Genomic DNA, 23,695 nt, shown 5'->3' with positions numbered 1-23,695 from the left:
TGAGTTCATTTTTTGTAAGGTGAGGGTCTAACTTCACCTTTTACATGTAGATACCTATATAGTTTTCCCAGTACCATTTGTTGAAAAGACTGTGTTTTCCCCATTGAATAGTATTGGGACCCCTATTGAAAATCATTTAATCACCTGAACAGGCAGTGGCACAGTGGATAGAGCTTCAACCTAGGATGCTGAGGACCCAAGTTCAAAACCTCAAGATCACCGGCTTGAGCTCAGGGTTGTCAGCTTGAGCGTGGGATCATGAACATGACCCTATAGTCACTAGCTTGAGCCCAAAGGTCGCTGGATTGAGCAAGGGGTCTTTGGCTCAGCTGGAGCCCCCTGGTCAAGGCATGTATGAGAAAGCAGTCAATGAATAGCTAAAGTGCCACAGTGATGAGTTGATGCTTCTCATCTCTTTCTCTTCCTGTCTGTCTCTCTCTCTTTCTCTCTTGCTAAATAAAGAAAGAAAGAAAATCATTTATACAAGGGTTTGTTTCTGGGCTTTAAATTCCCTAACTCAGTTTTAATGGGTGTTATTGATCTATAATGTGGACACATCATAGTTTATTCAAACATTCCTCTCCTGATTGGTTATATGGATTGTGTTCAGGCTTTTGCCACTACATGAAATGTTGCAGTAAATATCCTGGTGCTTTTGTTTCTCTATAATGGATTTATAGAAGTGAAATTGTTAGATTAAGTGGTATATTTAGTTTTTTATTTCAGTAGGCAGGTGTTGTTGTTGTTGTTTTTAAGGATATATCAATTTACATTTTTATCAGCCATAGATGAAAGCCTGTTTCTCTGCATCCTTAATAGCATTTAGAAATCTTTTTAATGTTTCCCAATATGATCAGTTTAAAACAGTAAGAGGTCTTTATGAGTCAGTATTTAACAGTGAAAAGTGAAGGGATACTGGTAAATACATATTTACTTTTGGTTTTTGAAAAGAAAAATATCCTGTTCTTTCATAACATGAAATATGCAAGTAAGAACAGATACTTACTTTTATATGCAGTTGAATAAGTTAATATTTTGAAATAATCAGGTTTTAAGTGTATCTCTTGCTTTCAACCATTTTCTTGAAGTAAACAAGCTAGCCAATGGCTTCTAATTTTTCCTAGCTTAATGCAGATACCGAGAAAGAAGAAGGAGAAGAGTTTGAAGACAACATGGATGTTTTTGATGACAGTAGTTCCAGCCCTTCTGGCACCTTAAGAAATTATCCACTCACCTGCAAAGTTGTTTATTCCTACAAGGTTTGTATTTCTCTAACATTTTGCTCCTATTAAATGTAACAACTCTAAAGATACGCATAACTGTATCTACCCAGCCTCTTATACACTGCTTAACATAAAATTGATGTTCAGTTAATATTAGAGGCAACCTAACATGATGGTGAAGAGTCTAGGCTGTGACATCAGACTGCCTTGGTTCAAATCCTGTCTCAGCCACCTCAGGAGCTATATGACCACACTAGTCCCTTAGTCTCTGTGAGCCTCAGTTTTCTTATCTATATTATGGGGCTGATATTATAAGACTAGTTTGAGATTAAATGAGATAGCACTTTTACAGCAAATCACTTAGTGCCATGCCTGGCATCTAATAAATTTTTAGTACATAGAACTCTTACAGTTCTGACATGTGGTGGCACAGTGGATAAAGCATTAACCTGGAATGCTGAGGTTGCTGGTTCAAAACCCTGGGCTTGCCTGGTCAAGGCACATACAAGAAGCAACTACTATGAGTTGATGCTTCCCGCTCCTCCTCCCATTTCTCTCTCTTCTCTCTCTAAAATCAGTAGGTAAAATCTTTTTTAAAAAAATCTTATCCTTGTTTTCAGTTGCCTGCTTAGCATAAAACCGTGCATTAGACTGATTCTCAAATTGAGTCCAAAGCAGTTTTGTTCATCCTTATCTTGCCTAATCAATATAGCCACTCTTCTTGTTTCCGTGCTAAGCAGGGATCTGGGTAAATAGATGCCAGAGTTTCCAGACCTGATTTAGTATAATAGTTCTTAACCTCATTCACCCCAGCCCTGCTTTCACATTCTTTTTTAAATTGATTTTTAGAGAGAGAGGAAGGGAGAGAGACAGTGGTTTTAGAGAGATGGAGAGAAGAAGGAGGGAGAGAGAGAGAGAGAGAGAGAGAAGCATTCATTTGTTGTTCCACTTCTGAGAGGTTTTTATGGAAGAAGAAATGCTATGTTATGTCAAAAGAAGTAAGATTACCAAATTATATGTACCTTAAAGGCTCAATTATGCCTATTTCCAGCTTCTCTACAATGAAATACATTCATTTTATTTTCAGGGAAAAAGCATATTGTTTTAAAAGAAAACAGGAAATTGAAAGAGAGAGCGGGGATAATCAAGGTCATGGCTGCCTCTGGAGGTCTGGCTGACGCTGGACAGAAAGACTTGAGGAGGCAGTGCAGACCGTGTCTCTGTTTAATAACCATTTACTGCCCACTTGCTGTCTTCAGTTAGGGTGAGGAGAATTACATTTCCTGCCTTAAGTAAGTCACTGTAGTAGGAAGCCCACAAGGGCAAACAGCTAAGTGGAGTGCTGTGGTAGTCAGTGTCAGAGGGATGTGCAAAGCCTTAAAAGAACAAAAGGAGGAAGAAGCAACCAGCTCCCTGTGGGTAGTCTGGGGAAACATGAGCCGGGCCTCAAATCATGAGTGATAACCATAGCTACCGTTTATGAAGTACTGTGTCCTTGGTACCATAAATAAATATTTTTCACTAGGCCTATAGTGTTACAGTGGATAAAGCGTCCACTTGGAGTGCTGATGTTGCAGGTTTGAAACCTGGGGCTTGCCTGGTCAAGGCACATATAAGAGTTGATTGATGCTTTCTGCTCATCCCCCCCTTTTCTCTTTCTGTCTGTCCGTCTGTCTGTCTGTCTGTCTCTCTCTTTCTCCTTTCTAAAATAAATAAAATCTTTTTTTTAAGTTTAAAATAATTTTTTTTTCTAATCCCTTCAACTCCTATAAGGAAGATATTATCAACCAACTTACTAAGTTAACAAATATAACTTAAGCACCATCCATGTACCTGGAGAAATAGGCTTGAGACTAGAGCATTGATCAACACAAAAATGTCTGCCCTCTGGCCCTGGCAGGATACTCAGTTGGAGCATTGTCCCAGTACCCCAAGGTTTCAGGTTCAATCCCTGGTCAGGGCACATAGAAGAATCAACCAGTGAATGCATGACTAAGTGGAACAACAAATCAGTGTTTCTCCCTCCCTCCCTATTCCCCTTCCTCTTTCTCTAAAGTCAATAAATACATTTTTTTTATTTTAAATCTGCCCTCATGGAGCCTACATTCTAATAAGAATAAAAAGAAAACAGGTTCAGAGAGATCTTATGGTCACTTTCCCATAGAAACAGACTGAAATTGGACTTGAACTTACAGTAGTCTAAATTCCTTCACCAGAGGGGAAGGAAGTAGTAAAAGCACAGAGGCAAGGAAGACATGGAGTGTTCAGAGAAATGGGAAAAGTATGCGAGGGCCAGAGCATGAAGAGACCAATGGGCCAGACTCTGTATAGTCTGGGATGCTGTGCAAAGAACCTGACCTTGTCAAGTGGAAGGATTGGTCACTGCTTGGGGATGGTATGATCAATATAGTATCTGCTGCCTGACCAGGCGGTGACACAGTGGATAGAGTGCCAGCCTAGGACACAGAGGACCCAGGTTCAAAACTCCGAGGTTGCCAGCTTGAGCACGGTGTCACTGACTTGAGCATGGGATCATAGACATGACCCCATGGTTGCTGGCTTGAGCCCAAGGTCGCTGGCTTGAGCAAGGGGTCACTGGCTCTGCTGGAGTCCCCTGGTCAAGGAACATATGAGAAAGCAGTCAATGAGCAACTAAGGTGCCATAGTGGAGAATTGATGCTTCTTATCTCTGTCCCTTCCTGTCTGTCTGTACCTATTTTTCCCTTTAAAAAAAAAAAAAAAAAGGATGGTATCTGCTTATATAACCATGTTGGACAATTTGCATGAACCTCCATGACTTTCTCACAAGGACAGCAATATATTTAAAGGTGTTCTTATCCCTACTGCTGTGCTCTCACACCAAAAAGAAAGAAAAAAGAAGCAAGTCTGGTTGTGTTGATACTTTTTAAATCTTGCCATGGAATTGGGAAAAATAACTTTGTTATACATATGTGCCTCTTGCTGGTATACTGAAGACATAGTGCAGTTTCAGATTAGCAGAGAAATTCCATTGGAAAAGCTATCAAGAACTAATGGCTTTTTCCCCTTATGTTTTGAGATCAGAGGTAATTTACTTAACATTTTTGTCCTGGAGTAAATATCTCTTTGGTCAGCCATTTTCAGTATGACTTTTCTGTCTCAAGCAATGTCCAGAATCTGGGTTTGATGAAATGCTATAATGCACATGAAATGCAAAATACAAAAGTGACCCATTTCCTTGCCTTGCTTTTGCTTGTGTGACTTGGAGAGCTTTTACACTGTAAGACTATGAGATCTGAAAAAGTACATGGTCTCAGGTGATAGTTTTAACTATCTTGGGACTTGAAGGAAGTTTTTAAGACTGTTCACTGGAAGCCCTGGCCGGTTGGCTCAGTGGTCGAGCATCGGCCTAGCGTGTGGTAGTCCCGGGTTCGATTCCCAGTCAGGGCACACAGGAGAAGCGACCATCTGCTTCTCCTCCCCTCCCCTTTCTCTCTCCCTATCTCTCTCTCCCCCTTCCTTCAATTAAAAAATAAAAACAAAACTGTTCACTAGAGAGCCTGAAGAGGCCAGCTGGCCCCTCCCTGTGTACAGGGGACAAACAATCTCTTTAGGGAACAATCACAAAGTCTCTCTCCAAGCCATTTGCAGAGCCCCTGGAGGTTTGCCCTCAGATTCTGTAGCCTCAAGTGCCATACCTGGGTGAACCCCTGTGCCAGGGACGATAAAACAGGCACAGTTAGCAGCTTGTGCAGAAGCACCTGAGTGGACCGCCCAGTCTCCTAAGTTGGAGCATAAAAAAATCCAAATTTTGACAAGTCTCAATCAGTTTCCTACAACTTTCTTCTCTCAGCCACTGTTTTCCAGTGATTCCAGATGCGTTCTAGGCACTGCTCGAGCTGTCATCCAATCCATCTACATGTTCCTCACATTTCACCGCGCGCACCGTGGTTGTCCTCTGGTGCAGGTCTGATTCAGTGCTTTCGCCTTTGCCTGGGCTTCCCCGCTCATCATGGTGCTGTGCTTATTCATCCCACACTGACTCCCTGGTCCTCCTGAGAATGGCCGGACTGTTATTTTGAAGAAAGGGAGGCATCACGAAGTTGAATCTCTCACCCGTAGATACAGAAACTGGAGCAGGCGCCTGGCTTTTCTCCTTCCGGCAGACTGCAGTGCTCGCTGGGCCCAAGTGCCTCTTCAGAATTTTGTTTCTCCAGTTTTGGTTGTGGCTTCATTTTGTTTAATTTTTTAAAGTAAAACTTCACCTCATTTGATAGTTTTACAACACTTAAATTTTTATGTTCGATGTTTTCAGAATCATTTTCACTATTTTGATCCCCAGTTTTTGTTATGACCAGCTCACATCTGCTCTTTATCTAACCTTTTTAATTTTGTCCATGACCATCCTACATTGCAGGCTTCTCAACCAGATGAGTTGACCATTGAGGAACATGAGGTGTTAGAAGTGATTGAAGATGGAGATATGGAAGACTGGGTAAAGGTATATTCCTTTGCTCATATCACCCTTCTTGTGACATTTTTAGGAGTGTGTTTTGGTTCTTGCTATGCCCTGTCTGGATTGTGTGCAAACCTGTTCTGTTGCATGTCTTTTACCCAGGCTCGAAATAAAGTTGGTCAAGTGGGGTATGTGCCAGAAAAGTACCTCCAGTTTCCCACCTCGAACAGTCTCCTGAGCATGCTGCAGTCCTTGGCTGCTTTGGACAGTCGGTCACACACATCCAGCAATTCCACGGAGGCCGAACTCGTTTCAGGCAGCCTCAACGGAGATGCCAGTGGTAAAGACTGAGACAAGGCCCTCTTTATTTGGTCACATTCGGCCTGAACTGTATTGTCTGGGATCAGCCTTCAGTAGGTTAAAAAGCACAACTCTATTTCTATTCTATAACATGCTTTCCTCTATTTGCTCACATTTATCCTTTACCAGAACCCTAAAGTTGATCTTCAGTGAGTAAAAAAAATTACAGCTCTACCCATACTCTGTACAGTGCTCTTTTAGTTGTCACACGAGCAGAGGGTTGGTGGCAAAAGTAACCAGGCTGTCATTGTTCTTACTGCGTTTTTCTCTCTCTTGCTACCTAGTGTGTTTCGTGAAAGCACTTTATGACTACGAGGGTCAGACGGGTGATGAATTATCTTTTCCTGAGGGAGCAATCATTCGAATCTTGAACAAAGAAAACCAGGACGACGATGGCTTCTGGGAAGGGGAATTCAATGGGCGGATTGGAGTTTTCCCATCGGTGCTAGTGGAAGAACTCTCAGCCTCAGAAAACGGGGACACTCCATGGGTGCGAGAAATTCAGGTACATGAGAAGGGAGAAGGCTGAGTTAGGATATTTAGAGAAAATGACTCCCGCGGGGTCTGTTGACACACGCAGAAGCAGGCTGCAGTCTCAGCCTGCTGAGAGGCCAGTGCTCTACCACTGAGCCAGCTGTACCCAGCCATCGCAGTACCACCCTCGCCATTGCAGTGCCCAGCTGCCAGGTCTGTGCAGAACTGAATTTAGGAAAGTGGGGGCTCACCAGTCAGGCCCTTGCATAATGACTGTGTTACCTCTCCTTTCCCACTTTCTGTTCCTGGAATCTGCTAACTAAAATGCTAAATTGTATGTGATACATAAAAGAAAGGTTTGGTGGAAAAACAGAAACAAACCAGAGAGGGAATATATTGTCTCTCGTTAGTTTATGTAGTAGAAAATATTAGCTTGCACTTTTTCTCCCTCACTGACAGAGCCTCCTGCCCAGCCCACGTTATGCTGGTCCATTTCAGAGAATTAATGAGCCTGCCAGAGCCCCATTATGTTCATGTGGCCCTCTGCTCAGCTCATCATAGCAAAACTTGCCTTTACAGGAAACCCCTAATTTGGATCTGTCACAGCAGGCTTGGCAGGTCTGGGGCCACAGGAACATGTCTTGTTTGTGTGGTATCATGACCACTTATCCCAACTGTTTTTTTGTTGTTGCTGTTCTTTTATTCAGTGAGAGGAGGGGAGGCAGAGACACACTTCTGCAGGTGCCCCGACTCGGCAACCCACTAGGGGGCGATGCTCTGCCCATCTGGGGCATTGCTCTGTTGCTCAGCAACCGAGCTCTTAGCGCCTGAGGCAGAGGCTATGGAGGCATCCATCCTCAGTGCCCAGGACTAACTCGATCCAGTCAAACCTTGGCTGTGGGAGGGGAAGAGCAAGAGAGAGAAAGAGAAGCGAGAGGGGGAGGGGTGGAGAAGCAGGTGGGTGCCTCTCCTATGTGCCCTGACTAGAAACTGAACCTGGGACATTGACATGCCGGGCCAGTGCTCTACCACTGAGCCAGCTGGCCAGGGCCCACTTAGTCTGACGTTGACAAAACTCGGAGAGCTCAGAAACTCTGCCAGTTATTTTATTTTTCACAAAAACATACAGCCTGTCCCCATTTTTGTTCTTCACTGAATTTACTGAATTGATTAACTTAGTATGTTTTTAATAGAATGCTAGAGAATAGTTTGACTTGATAACTGTTTAAGATTAACTTTAATTAGTGGTATAATGAAATCTGTGAGAGGAAAAAATTATTTTTTTATATCAGATACTCTTCATTTTTTATTTTATTTAGAAAATTAAATTTAATGGGATGACATTGATCAATAAGAGCACATAGGTTTCAAGTAAACATTCTATAGCATTTGAACTGCTGATTGTGTTGTGTGCTCATCACCAAAAGTCAAATCATTTTCCATCACCATATATTTGTCCCTTTTTATTCCATTTTTCCCTCATTCCCTCCCCCTGGTAACTACTTCACTTTTATCTATGTCCATAAATCTCAGTTTTATATCCCACCTATGTGTGAAATCATATAGTTCTTAGCTTTTTCTGTTTTACTTACTTCATTTAGTGTAACATTCTCAAGGTCCATCCATGTTGTCATAAATGGCAATGTGCCATCTTTTTTATGGGTGAGTAGTATTCCATTGTATATATGTACCACATCTTCTTTATCCAATCCTCTGTTAAGGGACTATTTGGTCGTTTCCATGTCTTGGCCACTATGAATAATGCTGTGATGAACATGGGGTGCATGTGTCTTTACGTACCAATGTTTTTAAGTTTTTTGGGGGTTTTGTTTGGTTTTTTTTGTATTTTTCTGAAGTTGGAAATGGGAAGGCAGTCAGACAGACTCCCGCATGCGCCCAACCGGGATCCACCTGACACGCTCACCAGGGGGCGATGCTCTCCCCATTTGGGGCGTCACTCTGTTGCAACCAGAGCCATTCTAGTGCCTGAGGCAGAGGCCTCAGAGCCATCCTCAGCACCTGGGCCAACTTTGCTCCAATGGAACCTCGGCTGCGGGAGGGGAAGAGAGAGACAGAGAGGAAGGAGGGGGGGTGGGGTGGAGAAGCAGATGGGCACTTCTCCTGTGTGCCCTGGCCAGGGGATCGAACCCGGGACTCCTACACACCAGGCCAACGTTCTACCACTGAGCCAACCGGCCAGGGCCTGTTTTTGAGTTTTTTTGGGGTACATACCCAGTAGAGGGATTGCTGGATCATATGGTAATCTTATTCTTAATTTTTCGAGGAACCACCATACTTTCTCCTATAGTGGTTGTACTAATTTGCATTCCCACCAGCAGTGAATAAGTGTTCCTTTTTCTCCACAGCCTCTCCCACACTTGTTATTACCTGTCTTACTGATAATAGCCAATCTAACAGGTGTGAGGTGGTATCTTATTGTAGGTTTGATTTGCATTTCTTGAATGGCTAGTAAAGATAAGCATCTTTTCATATATCTATCTGTTAGCCATTTGTATGTCTTCTTGGGAGGAGAGGAAAATTTTAAATGCAGCAGAAATTGAGGGCTAGGGTGGTTGGTCTAGGGCAGCATTTTTTTACCTTTTTCATCTCATGGCACACATAAACTAATTACTAAAATTCTGTGGCACACCAAAAATATATTTTTTGTCAATCTGACAAAAAAAGTAGGTATAGTTTTAATTTATTCACACTAGATGGCTATTGTTTTGTTGGCTGTTGTCATTTTTTTATTTGACAATCTGAGGGAAAAGAGGTCAGTACCTCTGACTAAATAGTCAGGTAGTGCATGTTTAAAAAATTTTTGCAGCAGCCTGACCTGTGGTGGCACAGTGGATAAAGCATCGACCTGGAAATGCTGAGGTCGCCGGTTCGAAACCCTGGGCTTACCTGGTCAAGGCACATATGGGAGTTGATGCTTCCAGCTCCTCCCCCTTCTCTCTCTCTGTCTCTCTCTCTCCTCTGTCTCTCTCTCTCCCTCTCTCTCTCCTCTCTAAAAATGAATAAATAAAATAAATTTAAAATTTTTTGTAGCACACCAGTTGAAAATCACTTATCTAAGCTCATGTGCGTCTTACAAGTCTGGCCAAAAAGAATGTCAACAGTCATAACTTAGCTCCAGAAAAAAGTTACTTGTCTGAAGTTGGCAAAGCTTTTGAAGCCAGCAAGTCTGTCCTTCCTGAGGTGAGCACTTTGTAATCTCTCTTCCCTTTCCAGCAGATCTCTCCCTCCCTGAAGCCGCCCGGCTCACTGCCCCCGCTGCCGCTGTATGACCAACCTCCCAGCAGCCCCTACCCCAGCCCAGAGAAGAGGAACTCCCAGTACTTTCCCCACTCTCCCTCAGCAAATGGTAAGAGTTCTGGACATGGATCAAAATGGATTTTCATTCAGAAATCCACTTGTTCAGCCTGAAGGGCAAACATCGTATTAGCCTTTTCATTGCTCAACAACACAAGTAAAATGAGCTTCTCTGGTTTCTTCCCTTAGAAAATAGCTCCCATGCCGAATCGCCAGGATTCACTCAGGCTCTGAGACATACTCCTGAGACCTCATATGGCAAACTGCGACCTGTAAGTCTCTTATCTGGCAGGGGTAGAGAGTACGTAGTTCTTTCAAATTGAAAATTAAAAATCAGTGTTTCCAAGTGGCCCCTGGATTGTTACTAAATCCCCCACCCAAGGATGAGATGGGTTTGGGAAGGTCAAAAGTGCTCTTGAAGAGGAAGAATATAAAAATCAACACATCTTGCCTGACCAGGCAGTGGTACAGTGGATAGAACATCGGCCTGGAATGCTGAGGACCCAGGTTTGAAACCCTGAGGTTGCCAGCTTGAGCACGGGCTCATCCGGCTTGAGCGCAGGCTCACCAACTACAGCGCGGGCTCTCTGGCTTGAGTGTGGGAGCATAGGCATGACTGCATGGTCGCTGGCTAAGCCCAAGGTCGCTGGCTTGAGGAAGGAGTCACTTGCTCTGCTGGAGGCCCCCCCACCCTCCGTCAAGGCACATATGAGAAAGCAATCAATGAACAACTAAGGCACCACAATAAAGAATTGATGCTTCTCAACTCTCTCCTAGTCTCTGTCCCCATCTCTTTCCCCACCCCCTTCCTCTCCTTTGCTTTAAAAAAAAAAAAAAAGTCACATTTTGGAAGATCCAATCCTACTACATTGCCACTTTATTCTGAGTCATGGTGAGAGTCAAGATGATAGCTATGAAAGTGTATTTAAATTGTAACAAGTTCTGTGAGCATCAAACTGGTCTAATTGTAAAACAGAAGCACTTTTTTTTTTCCATTATTTATTGAGAACCTATTTTCTTCCAGGCCTAACTTGCCTCCTTAAGGGACACTGAGATGAAGTAAGATATATTTCATACCCTTTTGAGGTTTGAGAGCTTCAGTTCTAAAGGAGAACCTACTCTTTTTTTTTTTTTTTTTTTTGTATTTTTCTGAAGCTGGAAACGGGGAGAGACAGTCAGACAGACTCCCGCATGCGCCCGACCGGGATCCACCCGGCACGCCCACCAGGGGGCGATGCTCTGCCCACCAGGGGGCAATGCTCTGCCCCTCCGGGGCGTCGCTCTGTTGCGACCAGAGCCACTCTAGCGCCTGGGGCAGAGGCCGAGGAGCCATCCCCAGCGCCCGGGCCATCTTTGCTCCAGTGGAGCCTCGGCTGCGGGAGGGGAAGAGAGAGACAGAGAGGAAGGAGAGGGGGAGGGGTGGAGAAGCAGATGGGCGTTCTCCTGTGTGCCCTGGCCGGGAATCGAACCCAGGATTGTAACAAGGCCGACGCTCTACCACTGAGCCAAACGGCCAGGGCCTAAAGGAGAACCTACTCTTAAATAATCACCTCTGCCTACTCCTTACTCCCTGCCTGCCCTCAGTAGCCCCCATCACCTCACTGTGACACAGCTCTTCCCAGGTCATAACTTCCACATGCTAATTCAGTGCGTGCTTTGAAATTTTACTTTCCTGGACCCCCCTTATCAGCATTTGACAGTATTCCTTGAACCACTCACTTCCTTGGACTTTGTCATTCAGCAGATGTGTATTGAGTGCCTTGTTAAGACTTGGTTCTTTATCCTAAAGGGGATAGGAAGCCAGTGTAAGGCTGTAAGCTGGACAGTGATATGACTGGTTTTGCATTTTTAATTTTTTTTTATTTTATTCATTTTAGAGAGGAGAAAGAAAGGGAGAGAGAGAGACAGAGAGGGAGAGAGAGAGGAAAGAGAGACAGAGAGAGAAGGTGGGGAGGAGCTGGAAGCATCAACTCCCATATGTGCCTTGACCAGGCAAGCCCAGGGTTTCGAACCGGCGACCTCAGCATTTCCAGGTTGACGCTTTATCCACTGCGCCACCACAGGTCAGGCCTGGTTTTGCATTTTTAAAATATCACTATGGCAGCCAAGTGGGGAATGAATGGAAGGTAGCAGGCAAAACGGAGCAGTGGTCCAAGCAGGAGGGGCTGGCAGCATGTGGACTGGTGGGAAGTGGCACTGGAGAGAATTGGGCTGGTATGTAGACCGCCCTTTCCTGGTTCACTCTCTACCTCTCTGGCTCTTCCTTTTCATTAACCTTTGCAGGCTTCTCTGCCTCTATCCATCCCTGCTGTTGCTTCTTAGGATTCTGTCCATGGTCTGCTTGCTTGAAATCATTCATCTCACTCTCCTTATGTAATCTCACCTACTGCTGCAGTTTGACAACAATCTGTTTACTGACAACTCCCAGATTTATACATGTCAATCCAATCACTTCCCTGAGCGTTGCACTTGTGGAAATCTCAATGTATATGTACCAAACCTCAGAACTCAACAAAGTTGAGGTAATTATCCTCCCAACCAGTGTTCTGGTCTCCGACAAATACCCATCACTAAATCCTGCCCACTTCCCTCAGAGATAGCTCTCCTCTTTCCACATCTTTATCCCCAGCCTAACAGCAGCTCTCATCTAGGTGACTACAGAAGTCTACTAAATTGTCTTTTTATCTGTACCTTTGCCTACCTCTGCTCTTTTCTCCAAACTGTTACCTAATTCATCTTCGCACACATCTGATAATGCTGTTTAAAATCCGTCAAGGATTCCTCTTTGCCTACAGAATCAAGTTCAGCTTCCATGACTGAACCCCACCCTACCCCTCCTCTAGTGTTCTCTCTTGCAACTTTCCTTTTAAGACATGCTCCAGCATTTTCAGTTCTCCAAGCATTGCTCTTTTACTTCCAGCTCCAGGCCTGTGCCGTGGACAGGGCTTTCAGCCTAGGCAAGAACCTGATTCATGAGTCTCACAGCTCATCTAGAACAATCACTCCCTCTCAGTGTGGGAAAGAGTGAAAATAAGTTGAAAGCACATACTCAGTGTATTCCTAAGACCCCTGGGGGCCCATGTCCTTGGATAAATGACTGGTCGGGGTTTAAATGTTTCATTTGGGCACTGGATCCAGAAGCTGACTGAGAGTTTGTGTCATTGTTTCCTGCTCAGGTCCGGGCAGCTCCCCCTCCACCTACACAGAACCACCGAAAGCCTGCAGAGAAGATCGAGGACGTGGAAATCACACTGGTGTGATGATGGCTTTGCCCATCTGTTACTGCTACAATCAAGGCCAGGCTTGGAGTTTGGCCGATCTTGTTTTTTTAGGCACCTTTGCATGATGATGATGACTCTTGAACAGAGCAAAAACCAGGAGGATTATATGTGACTGGGTGGCCTGGTGGACTCCTCCCACATTTTTAATATTTTGTGCCTTTTTTTGTTGTCATTTTCTATGTCATCTCTCCTACCATAGCACAAATCCTAGCGGGCCCTCAAAACAGAGAGGGAGAGCCCTTGTGCCTAACAGTGGTCCATTTTTATATGAGTCTCAAGACCAGGCCTCGTTCAGGGCATAGTCACAGAGATACTGATCATGTGCCCTCGTACAGTATATTACTGTGGCCACAGGATGTGGCAGAGATTCTCATCTTCAAGTGGCTTTTGCTCGTCTGATTAAGTTTAATCAGATCATGTTGGCTGCATAAAGAAGCAGAAGGAGGGGTTTCAGGGAGGCTGGCTCCTCCCTGCAGTTAGTCCCCAGACTGACAGAGTGGAACTTTATTGGAAACAAGTAGACTACCCTGAGTTTAGCACCAATTGCATTAATGCACATCTCTTTCACAACTAACAGATTTACTAGAATAACAGTGTCTTTTGTATTAATATTTATGCCATTCATTTAGTATTAGTGGAGCTAATTTGGAGGGGCTGAACTAGTGGCCGATTCTTGTCCATCGCATAGACTGACAGAAAGGAGGCTGAGGCTAAAGCAGAAATGGAGCTTCCAGATCTGAAATGAGCCAGTCCAATGTTCTCTTTGTATTTGAGTATTTTCATCTTAATTTCTACAGCATATACTCTTCTGATGAGTATCCTTAGAATCTGAATGTCTAGATAAACTGGGGACACATACTTGCCTTGTTGAGCTTCTCTACTGGAGAGCCTCTAGCATCATTTTATTTCCAAGCCAGTCAGGTTGTGACTCGTCCAGACCAGTGGTCACCCCTGACAGAAAACACAGTTTCTCAGGTCCCACTCACCTGACATTTCCTTGGGAGGAAGAATCTGTTTTTCATGGAGGAAACCAGCTTCCTGTGAAAAAGGACTAAAGGATTGCACACCCTGCCTGCCTGCAAATTGACGAGGAAAAGACAAGTGCTTCACATCACAGGGGTCACTTTCTCCACAAGTGCTCCACGTCGCGGGGTCACTTTCTCCACAGGCAAGCCAGCCCACAGCAGCAGGTGTCCCCAACTGGGCGCTGTTGGCTCTCCACCTCCCGTGGAACATAGAGTGTGTTACCTGGAGACTAAGGGATATTTGCCAGTTGCATTCTTTTAAAAGAAATCAAATTTGCAGAATTTAATCTAAAAGATGTATTATCCTTTGAAAACTCCATCTTCCTAAGACTCTGAAAACTTGAAATGCTTGCCAAATGTCCCCATGGGATTTTTTTAAGGTCATAGCTGAAGAAATTTTCAGTTAGTCATTTGATCATTTCAGTGACAGTACCCATTGATGAATCTTCTCCGTGATTTGGGGTTTTTTGGTTTCTTTTTTGGTTTTTTTTGTTGTTGTTTTTGCATTTCTTAACCTGTTGATCTTTTTGAGGTCTTTTTGTGTTATCAAACTTATTCTTAAGTTTAAAAAATTTAATTAAAAGGTTGGGGTTGCTTTTTAAGATTTTAAACTTTGCCTACATGTTGAACATCTTCAAAGCACCTTAAAAATCTTCAAAGTGCTTAAATAAGGCAGTTTTTGCCACCCAGCCTTGTATTCTCTTTAGCTAGCCAAATTGTCCTTGCATCTGGGTTTTCCACATTCTCAGAGGATTGTTTGAAATTTTTGTTATATTTTAAATATTTTTTGGAAGAGCTTCTAATTTTATTTTAAAAGAAACAAAGTTGTAAAAATAAGCCTCCTTTTTAAAAAAAAAACCCTCCCTCCAGGACATGTCATCCAGCCTCACAGTGCGCAGGCCGGGCTCAGATGGAGTCCTCTGTGCAGATGTGCTTTCTTTACAGTGGCTGTAAAAAGTTTGTATTTATTATGTATAAAATGTTGAATAATAAAAAAAAATGGAATTAAGTTTTCTAAGTTTACTTATAAAAAGATTTGGGTAAACATACTTTTCCAGAAAGACAGTGCTTCTCATAAAGAGACACTCCTATACTCTCCTTTTAACCATGCAACAGAAACAAAGAAGGGTAATTAAATTATCCATCCATAGGACAAACAGTTCTGATGTCATCCGCCTGCCAGGAGTAACACTGGATACTAGAGATAGAAGTAAGTTGTGATCTTTGTTTTCAAGGTTCTTTTTGGGTTAGGGTTGGGGCAATAGATACATACATGACAGTACTGTGTGATGTGTGCTGGGAGAGAAAGGAGGACAGCATGGAGAGCTGATTCAGCAGCTAGAGGGATGACAGGAAGGTCTTTCAAGTCCCCTCACAAGATGTAACTGCTGGCTTCTAGGAAATGGGAATTCTGGACTCCTCTACACTTTCTTCAACCTCCACCCAAAGGAGTAATGAATCAGGCAAAGGACATTATACGGTTTCCAGGGATGGATTTCTGGTTAAAGGCTGAGTCCAGGCCCTGGCCGGTTGGCTCAGCGGTAGAGTGTCGGCCTGGCGTGCGGGGGACCCGGGTTCGATTCCCGGCCAGGGCACACAGGAGAAGCGCCCATTTGCTTCTCCACCCCTCCGACGCGCTTTCCTCTCTGTCTCTCTCGTCCCCTCCCGCAGCCAAGGCTCCATTGGAGCGAAGATGGCCCGGGCGCTGGGGATGGCTCTGTGGCCTCTGCCCCAGGCGCTAGAGTGGCTCTGGTCGCAACATGGCGACGCCCAGGATGGGCAGAGCATCGCCCCCTGGTGGGCAGAGCGTCGCCCCCTGGTGGGCGTGCCGGGTGGATCCCGGTCGGGCGCATGCGGGAGTCTGTCTTGACTGTCTCTCTCTGTTTCCAGCTTCAGAAAAATGAAAAAAAAAAAAAAAAAAAAAAAGCCTGACCAGGTTGCAGTGGATAGAGCATTGGCCTGGGACACTGAGGACCAAGGTTTAAAACCCTGAGGTTGCCGGCTTGAGCACAGGCTCACTGCTTGAGCATGGGATCATAGACATGACCTCATGGTCGCTGGCTTGAACCCAAAGGTCGCTGGCTTGAAGCCCAAGGTTGCTGGCATGAGCCGAAGGTCACTGGCTCAGCTGCAGGCCCCTCACCCCCGTCAAGGCACATGCGAGAAAGCAATCAATGAATAAGGTGCCGCAACTACAAGTTGATGCTTCTCATCTCTCTCCCTTCCTGTCTGTCTATCTTGCTATAAATAAATAAATAACAGCTGAGTCCCTCTGGCTGCCAGCTGGCCACACTGAGGACCAGGGCTCATCATGCTTGGAGGGAGGCCTAACAGCTTTCCTCTTTCCAGAGTTGCACACATGCTATATGCATTCCCCCAGATACTTTCTGAGCATAAAACTCATACATGTACACATTGCCTTTTTATATAAGTGGGATTATATAATATGTTTAGGTTTACCACTTTTTGAAGTTTACATTAGCTTGGTCTGTGGTGGCGCAGTGGATAAAGTGTCACCCTGAAATGCTGAGGTCATCGGTTCGGGGCCCTGGGCTTGCCTGGCCAAGGCACATATGGGAGTTGATGCTTCCTGCTCCTTCCCCCTTCTCTCTCTCTTTCTCTCTCTCCTCTCTAAAATGAATAAATAAAATCTTAAAAAAAAAAAGTACACTATATTCCATTGTTTGGGCATCATTTAAACATTCCTAATGATGAATTTTTAGGTTGTATCTGTGTGATTACTATTAGAAAGTTGAAATTAACATCTTTGTACTTAATTTTTTGTAAATTTGTTTCGGTAAAAATATTGGGTAAATTTCTAAATATGTAACTTATCAAAAAAGTATGTGGTTGTTGTTTTTTTTAGATTTTGCCAAATTGGCCTCCAAAATGATTGCATCCATTGACACTCCCACCAACAGCACAGGAACCGCCAACATTGACTTTGGGAGTCAGAAGGTCTGAGTGAAATTCTGGCTCGCACTGAACAGCCGTGGGAGCTAAGACTCAGCATGCTCTTTGGACAGTGAGGGTAATACTGTGGGTCCAAGGACACATATGATGAGCAGCACAGGGTGGTCACCACAGACATCGCTCATCACCTTTTCCTCATTTGGCACCCTCTCCTTCAGAACTGGGGTCTTTGCTACTCTTCTAGCCTCACAGTTGTAATACAGGGTTGTCATGAGATCCAAGGGAAGGAGTGTGTGTGAAAGTGCTTTACTATAAATATGAGAAGGACTGTCAGTGTACATCAAATACCATTTCTGTCTTCTGCCTTTGCCTGCTAATGAGAGCTGTTCACATTTGAGACTGCTGTTGGCATCAGAGGCTTAGTCTGGGACCAGGAAGAGTTAAGCTAATTGCCCCACCCCAGTGTCAGAGCTGCTTATTGGCCTCCATCACAGGAACTGACTAATGCAGTCAGGTCAGAGTTACAGCACATCACCTGGATCCGCCTTCTCTCTGACCCCCCTACCCAGCCCTTGTCCACAGACACAGTAACGGAATGTTATCTGGCTTTAGCCCTACCACCGCCCCATGGCTGATCTTTTCCTCCAAGCTGCCATGTCCCCAGCTTTAAAAGGAGTAAAATCAGATGATTATGGACTTATTCAACTCTTAGGTTCTAGATAAGTTTACTTTCTAGATACAGAGTGAGACCATCACACAGAAGGTTGACAGTATTTGAGTAAAGACTTACTAACATACTTCTTGGGATAGCCAAAAACTGGAAAGAAAATCTGAGCCACTGAGACAAAGCAAAACCTCTTCTAACAGGTTGTAATCACGCCTCAGGCTACACTGGACACTCGCTGCCCAGGGAGCCCAGCCGCAGCTTTTGGTGTGGGGCCAATAACTGCCTAACTCTCTGAATGGCCTTATGACAAAATCTGGCTGCTCAGAGTCTTTGCATTTATTTTTCTCATTAGGAAGTTGTTTTTCATGACAAAATACAAACAAGCTAACAAAAATTTTAGTTAAGGGAGAGAGTTATCATTTGTTCCAAAATCCTACAACTTGACACAACCAGTATGTTTCTTCCTAGACTCTCCCTGTGTTCGTTCTGTTACTGCTGGATTTGCCAAGAACCCTGTGAATGCCAAAGAGCATCTTGTTCCTGGACCACTTTCCTGGTCCCACTGGCCAAAAAACAAATGTACATCTGCCATGTCTGTTTCAGAGAGCTCTGGTCTGGGAATGTTCCCTGGAATATTATCCTGACAGAACAGAAGTGAATCCACATCCCTTCCAGTGTGTGCTAAACACCTAAGCATCCTCAAGCATCCGTCTCACTCTTTTTAGTGAGAAACAGACAGGCAGGAAGGGAGAGAGATGAGAAGCATCAATTCTTCATTGCAGCACTTTAGTTGTTCATTGATTGCTTTCTCAGATGTGCCTGGACCAGGGACTACAGCAGACTGAGTGACCCCTTGCTCAAGCCAGCGATCTTGGGCTTCAAGCCAGTGACTATGGGGTCATGACTATGATTCCACCCTCAAGCCAGCAACCTCACACTCAGGTTGGTGAGCCCATGTTCAAGCCGATGAGCCCACACTCAAGCTGGCAACCTCGGGGTTTCAAACCTGGGTCCTGAGTCCCAGTCCAATGCTCTATCCACTGCGCCACCACCTGGTCAGGCGCATCCTTCTCATTCTTATCACCTACTTGCTCCTATGAGGAGCAGGGAAGAGGTCAGACATCCTGTATTCAGTCCCTGGACAGCCCCAAGGAGCTCATCCCTTCACCTTTCTGGGGCTTGCTTTCCTTGTGAAGTGAGAATGAAAAGGGGAATACAAACAAGCTTCCTAAGATCTGGGAGGATCAGATGAGATAATGAAAATTATTTTAACTAGCGGATGTGGATCCAAAAAAGCAGCCTGTACCGACAGTCTGGTGCCGCCAGGATTCTGCCAGAGAACTCGGGCTGACCACTGCTATCCAACTGCTATTTGTCCCGTCAGCAAACTTCTTGCCCAAGGCCATGTCTGGGCACTGGTGACACAAATGACTCAGATCTCATGCCTGTCACCCAGGGGCTCACATCTGGTAGGGGAGACAAGACAGGCAGAATCAAGCCAAGGTGTCTACCAGGACAGAAGATGACCAAGGGGCAGTAGGAGCCCAGAACTAGGGTTTCCTCCTCAGTCTCGGGATCTTAAGGTCTGAGATGGGCAGGGCAGGCAGAGGAGGTGGTACACCAGCAACCAGCCCCAGGAAGGAGCTGGGTCACCTTTGGTGAGATCCCAGAGCCATGGGGCAAGAAGACTCACAGATGGGAAAACTCCTTACCCTTAAGACACTGATTTGCCAAAGGTGCTTCAGGAAGACAACTGGGAGTAGGACCTAGAATAGAACTAAACTTCCAGGAGACCAGACTAGCTCCTCTATGTAGAACCTGAGTCCACTTTTCAGAAAAAAATGGAGTCAAGAGGCCTGGGTTCTTACCCCAGCTCTGCTAGGTGACTTGTGCAAGGCCTGGCCCCTCTGAGAAGCAGCCTGAGCATCTGAGTACTGAAAACCTGAGTGCCGACCACTGGAAGCCTGGATCGGTGTTCAGCACCGGGACTCTCCCCCAGCCACCCTGCTGACAGGGGCTGCCGAGAGCTGTGCAGCCTTCCCAGCCACGTCCTTCTGAGCATTTGCCCTGCCCAGCCTTTGCCAGCCCTTCTTCCTCCAGGCCCACCTCATCCCTGGAATGGCTTGGCCTGTTTCTGGCTCCTCCAGGAAGCATGCCTTCCAAGTAAGTTGTGTGCTCCCTGAGGCGAGGCAACTGTACCCTAAGGGTGTGCTGTCAGATTTGGCCCATGAAGAGGAGATTTAAGGGGAGTCCCACAAGTCCAGTCAAATCATTTCCTGAGCACCTCTTCTGGGTTATCTAAGCAGTCTTTGCTGCAGTACTGTGAGGTGCTTGTCCCAAATGGCAGCTGGCAACAGCCTCCTGTGCACCTCAGTCCTGTGGCCCTGCATGTCCCTCACGTTAAAAGACACTAACCGCTACTATATCAAATGATTTCATATTGACCCTTTTATCATGATTCCTCCTGTCAAGCACTAGAATGTTGAACCATTATACTTTATATCTGTAATGATATAGATTATGAAATTTCCCCTCAAACTCATTACAGCAGATAACTTTTTTGAGTCATTGACTTCATTTTATATTTAAAAATGACATATCTGAATTGGGGGCTGGGAGCATTATGAGTAGAGAGAAAATCGCATGTAAGACCATTCAGAATAGTAAGGAAATGGCCCTGGCCGGTTGGCTCAGCGGAAGAGCGTCGGCCTGGTGTGCGGGGGACCCGGGTTCGATTCCCTGCCAGGGCACATAGGAGAGGTGCCCATTTGCTTCTCCACCCCCCCCTCCTTCCTCTCTGTCTCTCTCTTTCCCTCCTGCAGCGAGGCTCCATTGGAGCAAAGATGGCCCGGGTGCTGGGGATGGCTCCTTGGCCTCTGCCCCAGCCGCTAGAGTGGCTCTGGTCGCAGCAAGCATCGCCCCCTGGTGGGCAGAGTGTTGCCCCTGGTGGGCGTGCGGGGTGGATCCCGGTTGGGCACATGCGGGAGTCTGTCTGACTGCCTCTCCCCATTTCCAGCTTCGGAAAAAATACAAAAAAAAAAAAATTATGAGCTATCATTCTGTCATTATATTCTTTTTTTTTTTTAAAGGTTTTTTTTTTTAAATTTTATTTATTAATTTTTAGAGAGGAGAGAGAAGGAGAGAGAGAAAGGGGGAGGAGCTGGAAGCATCAACTCCCATATGTGCCTTGACCAGGCAAGCCCGGGGTTTCGAACCGGCGACCTCAGCATTTCCAGGTCGATGCTTTATCCACTGCGCCACCACAGGTCAGGCACCTGTCATTATATTCTAATTAAAATTGTGCATAATGCTTTGGAAAAATGGGTCTTTTATAGGAAAAAAACTGGGATAACTGATTTCAATGGCTTTCAAAGCTAAAATATATAATATACTAAACCAACTCTAATATTGCTTCTTGTGTTTTACTGTCAGGTTAAATTACAGCTTTTACGAAAGATTAAATTTTAGTACATTTAAAAAAAAAAAGACACTAACCTGCCTGACCAGATGGTGGCGCAGTGGATATAGTTGTCGGCCTGGGATGCTGGGGTCCCAGGTTCGAAACCCCGAGGTCACCAGCTTGAGTGCAGGCTCATCTGGCTTGAGCGTGGGAGCATAGACATGACTTCATGGTCGCTGGCTTGAGCCCAAAGGTTGCTGGCTTGAAGCCCAAGGTTGCTGGATTGAGCAAGGGGTCACTGGCTTAACTGGAACCCCCCAGTCAAGGCACAAATGAGAAAGCAATCAATGAACAACTCCCTGTCTGTTGGTTCCTGTCCATCTCTCACAAAAAAAAAATAAAGACACTAACCCTCCCTCCAGGCTCAGGCTCAGAACAGAAAAGACGCAAGGAGGGATTTGGGTTAGGCATAAAGCTAGAATCACCCCCTGGCATGGGGCACACCAGTGGGCATGGGGGAGGGGGTATGAAGAATTCCATGCAGCTCTGCCTAACTGGAGACCATATTCTGTTTTTTAAACCAGGATAATAGTCACAATCCAGCCATGTCAGCTGTGTGATCTCACATCACTTAACCTCTCTGAGCCTCGATTTTTTTTTTATTTTAGCAAGAGTGAGAGAAAGGGACAGACAGGAAGGGAGAGAGATGAAGAAGCATCAACTCATAGTTGTGGCACCTTAGTTGTTCACTGATTGCTTTCTCATATGTGCCTTGACTGAGGGGCTCCAGCCAAGCCAGTGACCCCTTGCTCAAGCCAGTGACCTTGGGCTTCAAGCCAGCGACCTTTGGGCTCAAGCCAGCAACCATGGGGTCATGTCTGTGATCCCACGCTAAAGCCCGTGACCCCACACTCAAGTTGGTGAGCCTGCACTCAAGCTGGATGAGCCCACGCTCAAGCTGGCAACTTCAGGGTTTTAAACCTGGGTCCTCAGTGTCCCAGGATGACACTCTATCCACTGCACCACTGCCTGATCAGGCTTGATTTTCTTACCTGTGGAAAAAATACCTACATCACAAGGTGGTTAGCAGAAAGAAATAAGATACTTCAGGAAAAGTGTGGAGCATGGGGCCCGAGACATAAGTACTGGGTAATGGTGGCTACTGGAGGCGCTGATCTCTGGCCATGGACTCCAGGAGACAGAATGGCCTCAGTAGATTGTAAGCAGCTGGTGACTCCTGGTGGCCACCATGAGCCAGGGCATGAGGGCTGAGCCTTCATGAATTTTAGATTCCTAGCTGGATTCCTAGTATCTTCAACTGTTAGGCTGCAGTCCTTTAGTAGAATTTAGCCACTTAAACATTTCTCTGTGCCAGGCCTGACTCCAGGGAGTATTTGTTCCCATCTGGGCCTATTCCAAGAGTTCCCTGCTGAAAATGGAGGGAGGCAGACACAAACGGGAGCAGAGGCCAGAGGAACCCCCAACCCCAGCCAGCCTGGCAAGTGAGGGAGGGCTCTTGGGGGAATCCTGAAAGACATATCTGAATTGGGGGCTGGGAGCATTATGAGTAGAGAGAAAATCGCATGTAAGACCATTCAGAATAGTAAGGAAATGAAGATGCAGCTGAGGCCAGCAGTGTAGACCCAAGGGCTCTGAAATTCATGCCGAGGTTGCCTGAACAGTGGTGGTCAACCTGGGATGCTGAGGTCCCAGGTTCAAAACCCTGAAGTCACCAGCTTGAGCGCAGAGTCTCAGGCTTAAGCATGTGATCACTGACATGATCCCACGGTCTCTGGCTTAAGGCCAAGGTCGCTGGCTTGAGCAAGGGGTCACTGGCTTGGCTGGAGCCCTCCTGGGTCAAGGCACATATGAGAAGTAATCAATGAACAACTAAAGTGCCGCAACTATGAGTTGATTTTCTTATCTCTCTCTTCCTGTCTCTCACACTTAAAAGAAAAGAAAGCCAGCCAGCCACCCTGGCAAGGGATGGGTAGGGTAACAGTAGTAGTTCTAGAAGGTGGCCTGCAGTGGCAGCAGGATTGGAGAAGAAAGAGACAGTGACCCCAGGTCTTGGTGCCAAGAGGATGTGCAGTGTGAGGGGTTGAGGAGCTAACCTCACTGGGGGACGATGAGGCCCAGGAGGTAGCTAGTGTATCACCTGGATCTCAGGGGACCACTGAGCATCCAAGAGCAGTTAGTGATCCAGGAGTCAGCAGATCTGGATACTTAACCAACACTTATACAGCCTTTGACATGTGCTAGGAGCTTTACAAATACTAGCACACTGAGACCTTACAACAATCCTTGAGGTGTATACTATCATTCCATTTTACAGAGAAGGAAACTAAGACACAAAATGTTAAGTAACTTGTTCAAAATCACTCAGCTACTAAATAATGCAGCTGAGATTCACACCCAGACCGTCCGGCTGCAGAGTCCAGGCTCTTTGCTGTCTGCTGCCCATTCTGGAAATGGTTTTCCAAACCCTGGGACTGGCAAAGGTCCCCACGGGAGACTTTCTAGGGTGATAAAGGAGGCTGACAGTTCTAGAGTGAAGCCTTTGACTCTCAGCTGAGCAGATGCCCAGAGGTCAGCCCCCCTC

General features: G+C 45.5%; 1 protein-coding gene across 2 annotated transcripts in view; it reads left to right on the top strand.

The window, feature by feature from the left end:
• FCHSD2 (FCH and double SH3 domains 2) overlaps positions 1–13,164 on the top strand; it is a 281,274-nt gene extending 268,110 nt beyond the window's left edge. The window contains exons 14-20 of one of the 2 annotated variants that reach the window (XM_066367902.1): positions 1,125–1,259; positions 5,620–5,703; positions 5,821–5,998; positions 6,303–6,523; positions 9,727–9,859; positions 9,997–10,079; positions 12,984–13,164. In XM_066367902.1, coding sequence (XP_066223999.1) covers positions 1,125–1,259; positions 5,620–5,703; positions 5,821–5,998; positions 6,303–6,523; positions 9,727–9,859; positions 9,997–10,079; positions 12,984–13,067 — 918 coding nt within the window. In that variant the 3' untranslated portion in view covers positions 13,068–13,164. The remainder of the gene's footprint in view (positions 1–1,124; positions 1,260–5,619; positions 5,704–5,820; positions 5,999–6,302; positions 6,524–9,726; positions 9,860–9,996; positions 10,080–12,983) is intronic. The other variant, XM_066367912.1, reaches the window with a different exon arrangement.
• Positions 13,165–23,695: the final 10,531 nt, after the last annotated feature.

The sequence above is a fragment of the Saccopteryx leptura genome, chromosome 1 (genome assembly GCF_036850995.1).
Source record: "Saccopteryx leptura isolate mSacLep1 chromosome 1, mSacLep1_pri_phased_curated, whole genome shotgun sequence".
NCBI lineage: Eukaryota > Metazoa > Chordata > Mammalia > Chiroptera > Emballonuridae > Saccopteryx > Saccopteryx leptura.
Note: the sequence above shows the minus strand (reverse complement) of the source record. Positions and strands in the feature narration are given on the sequence as shown.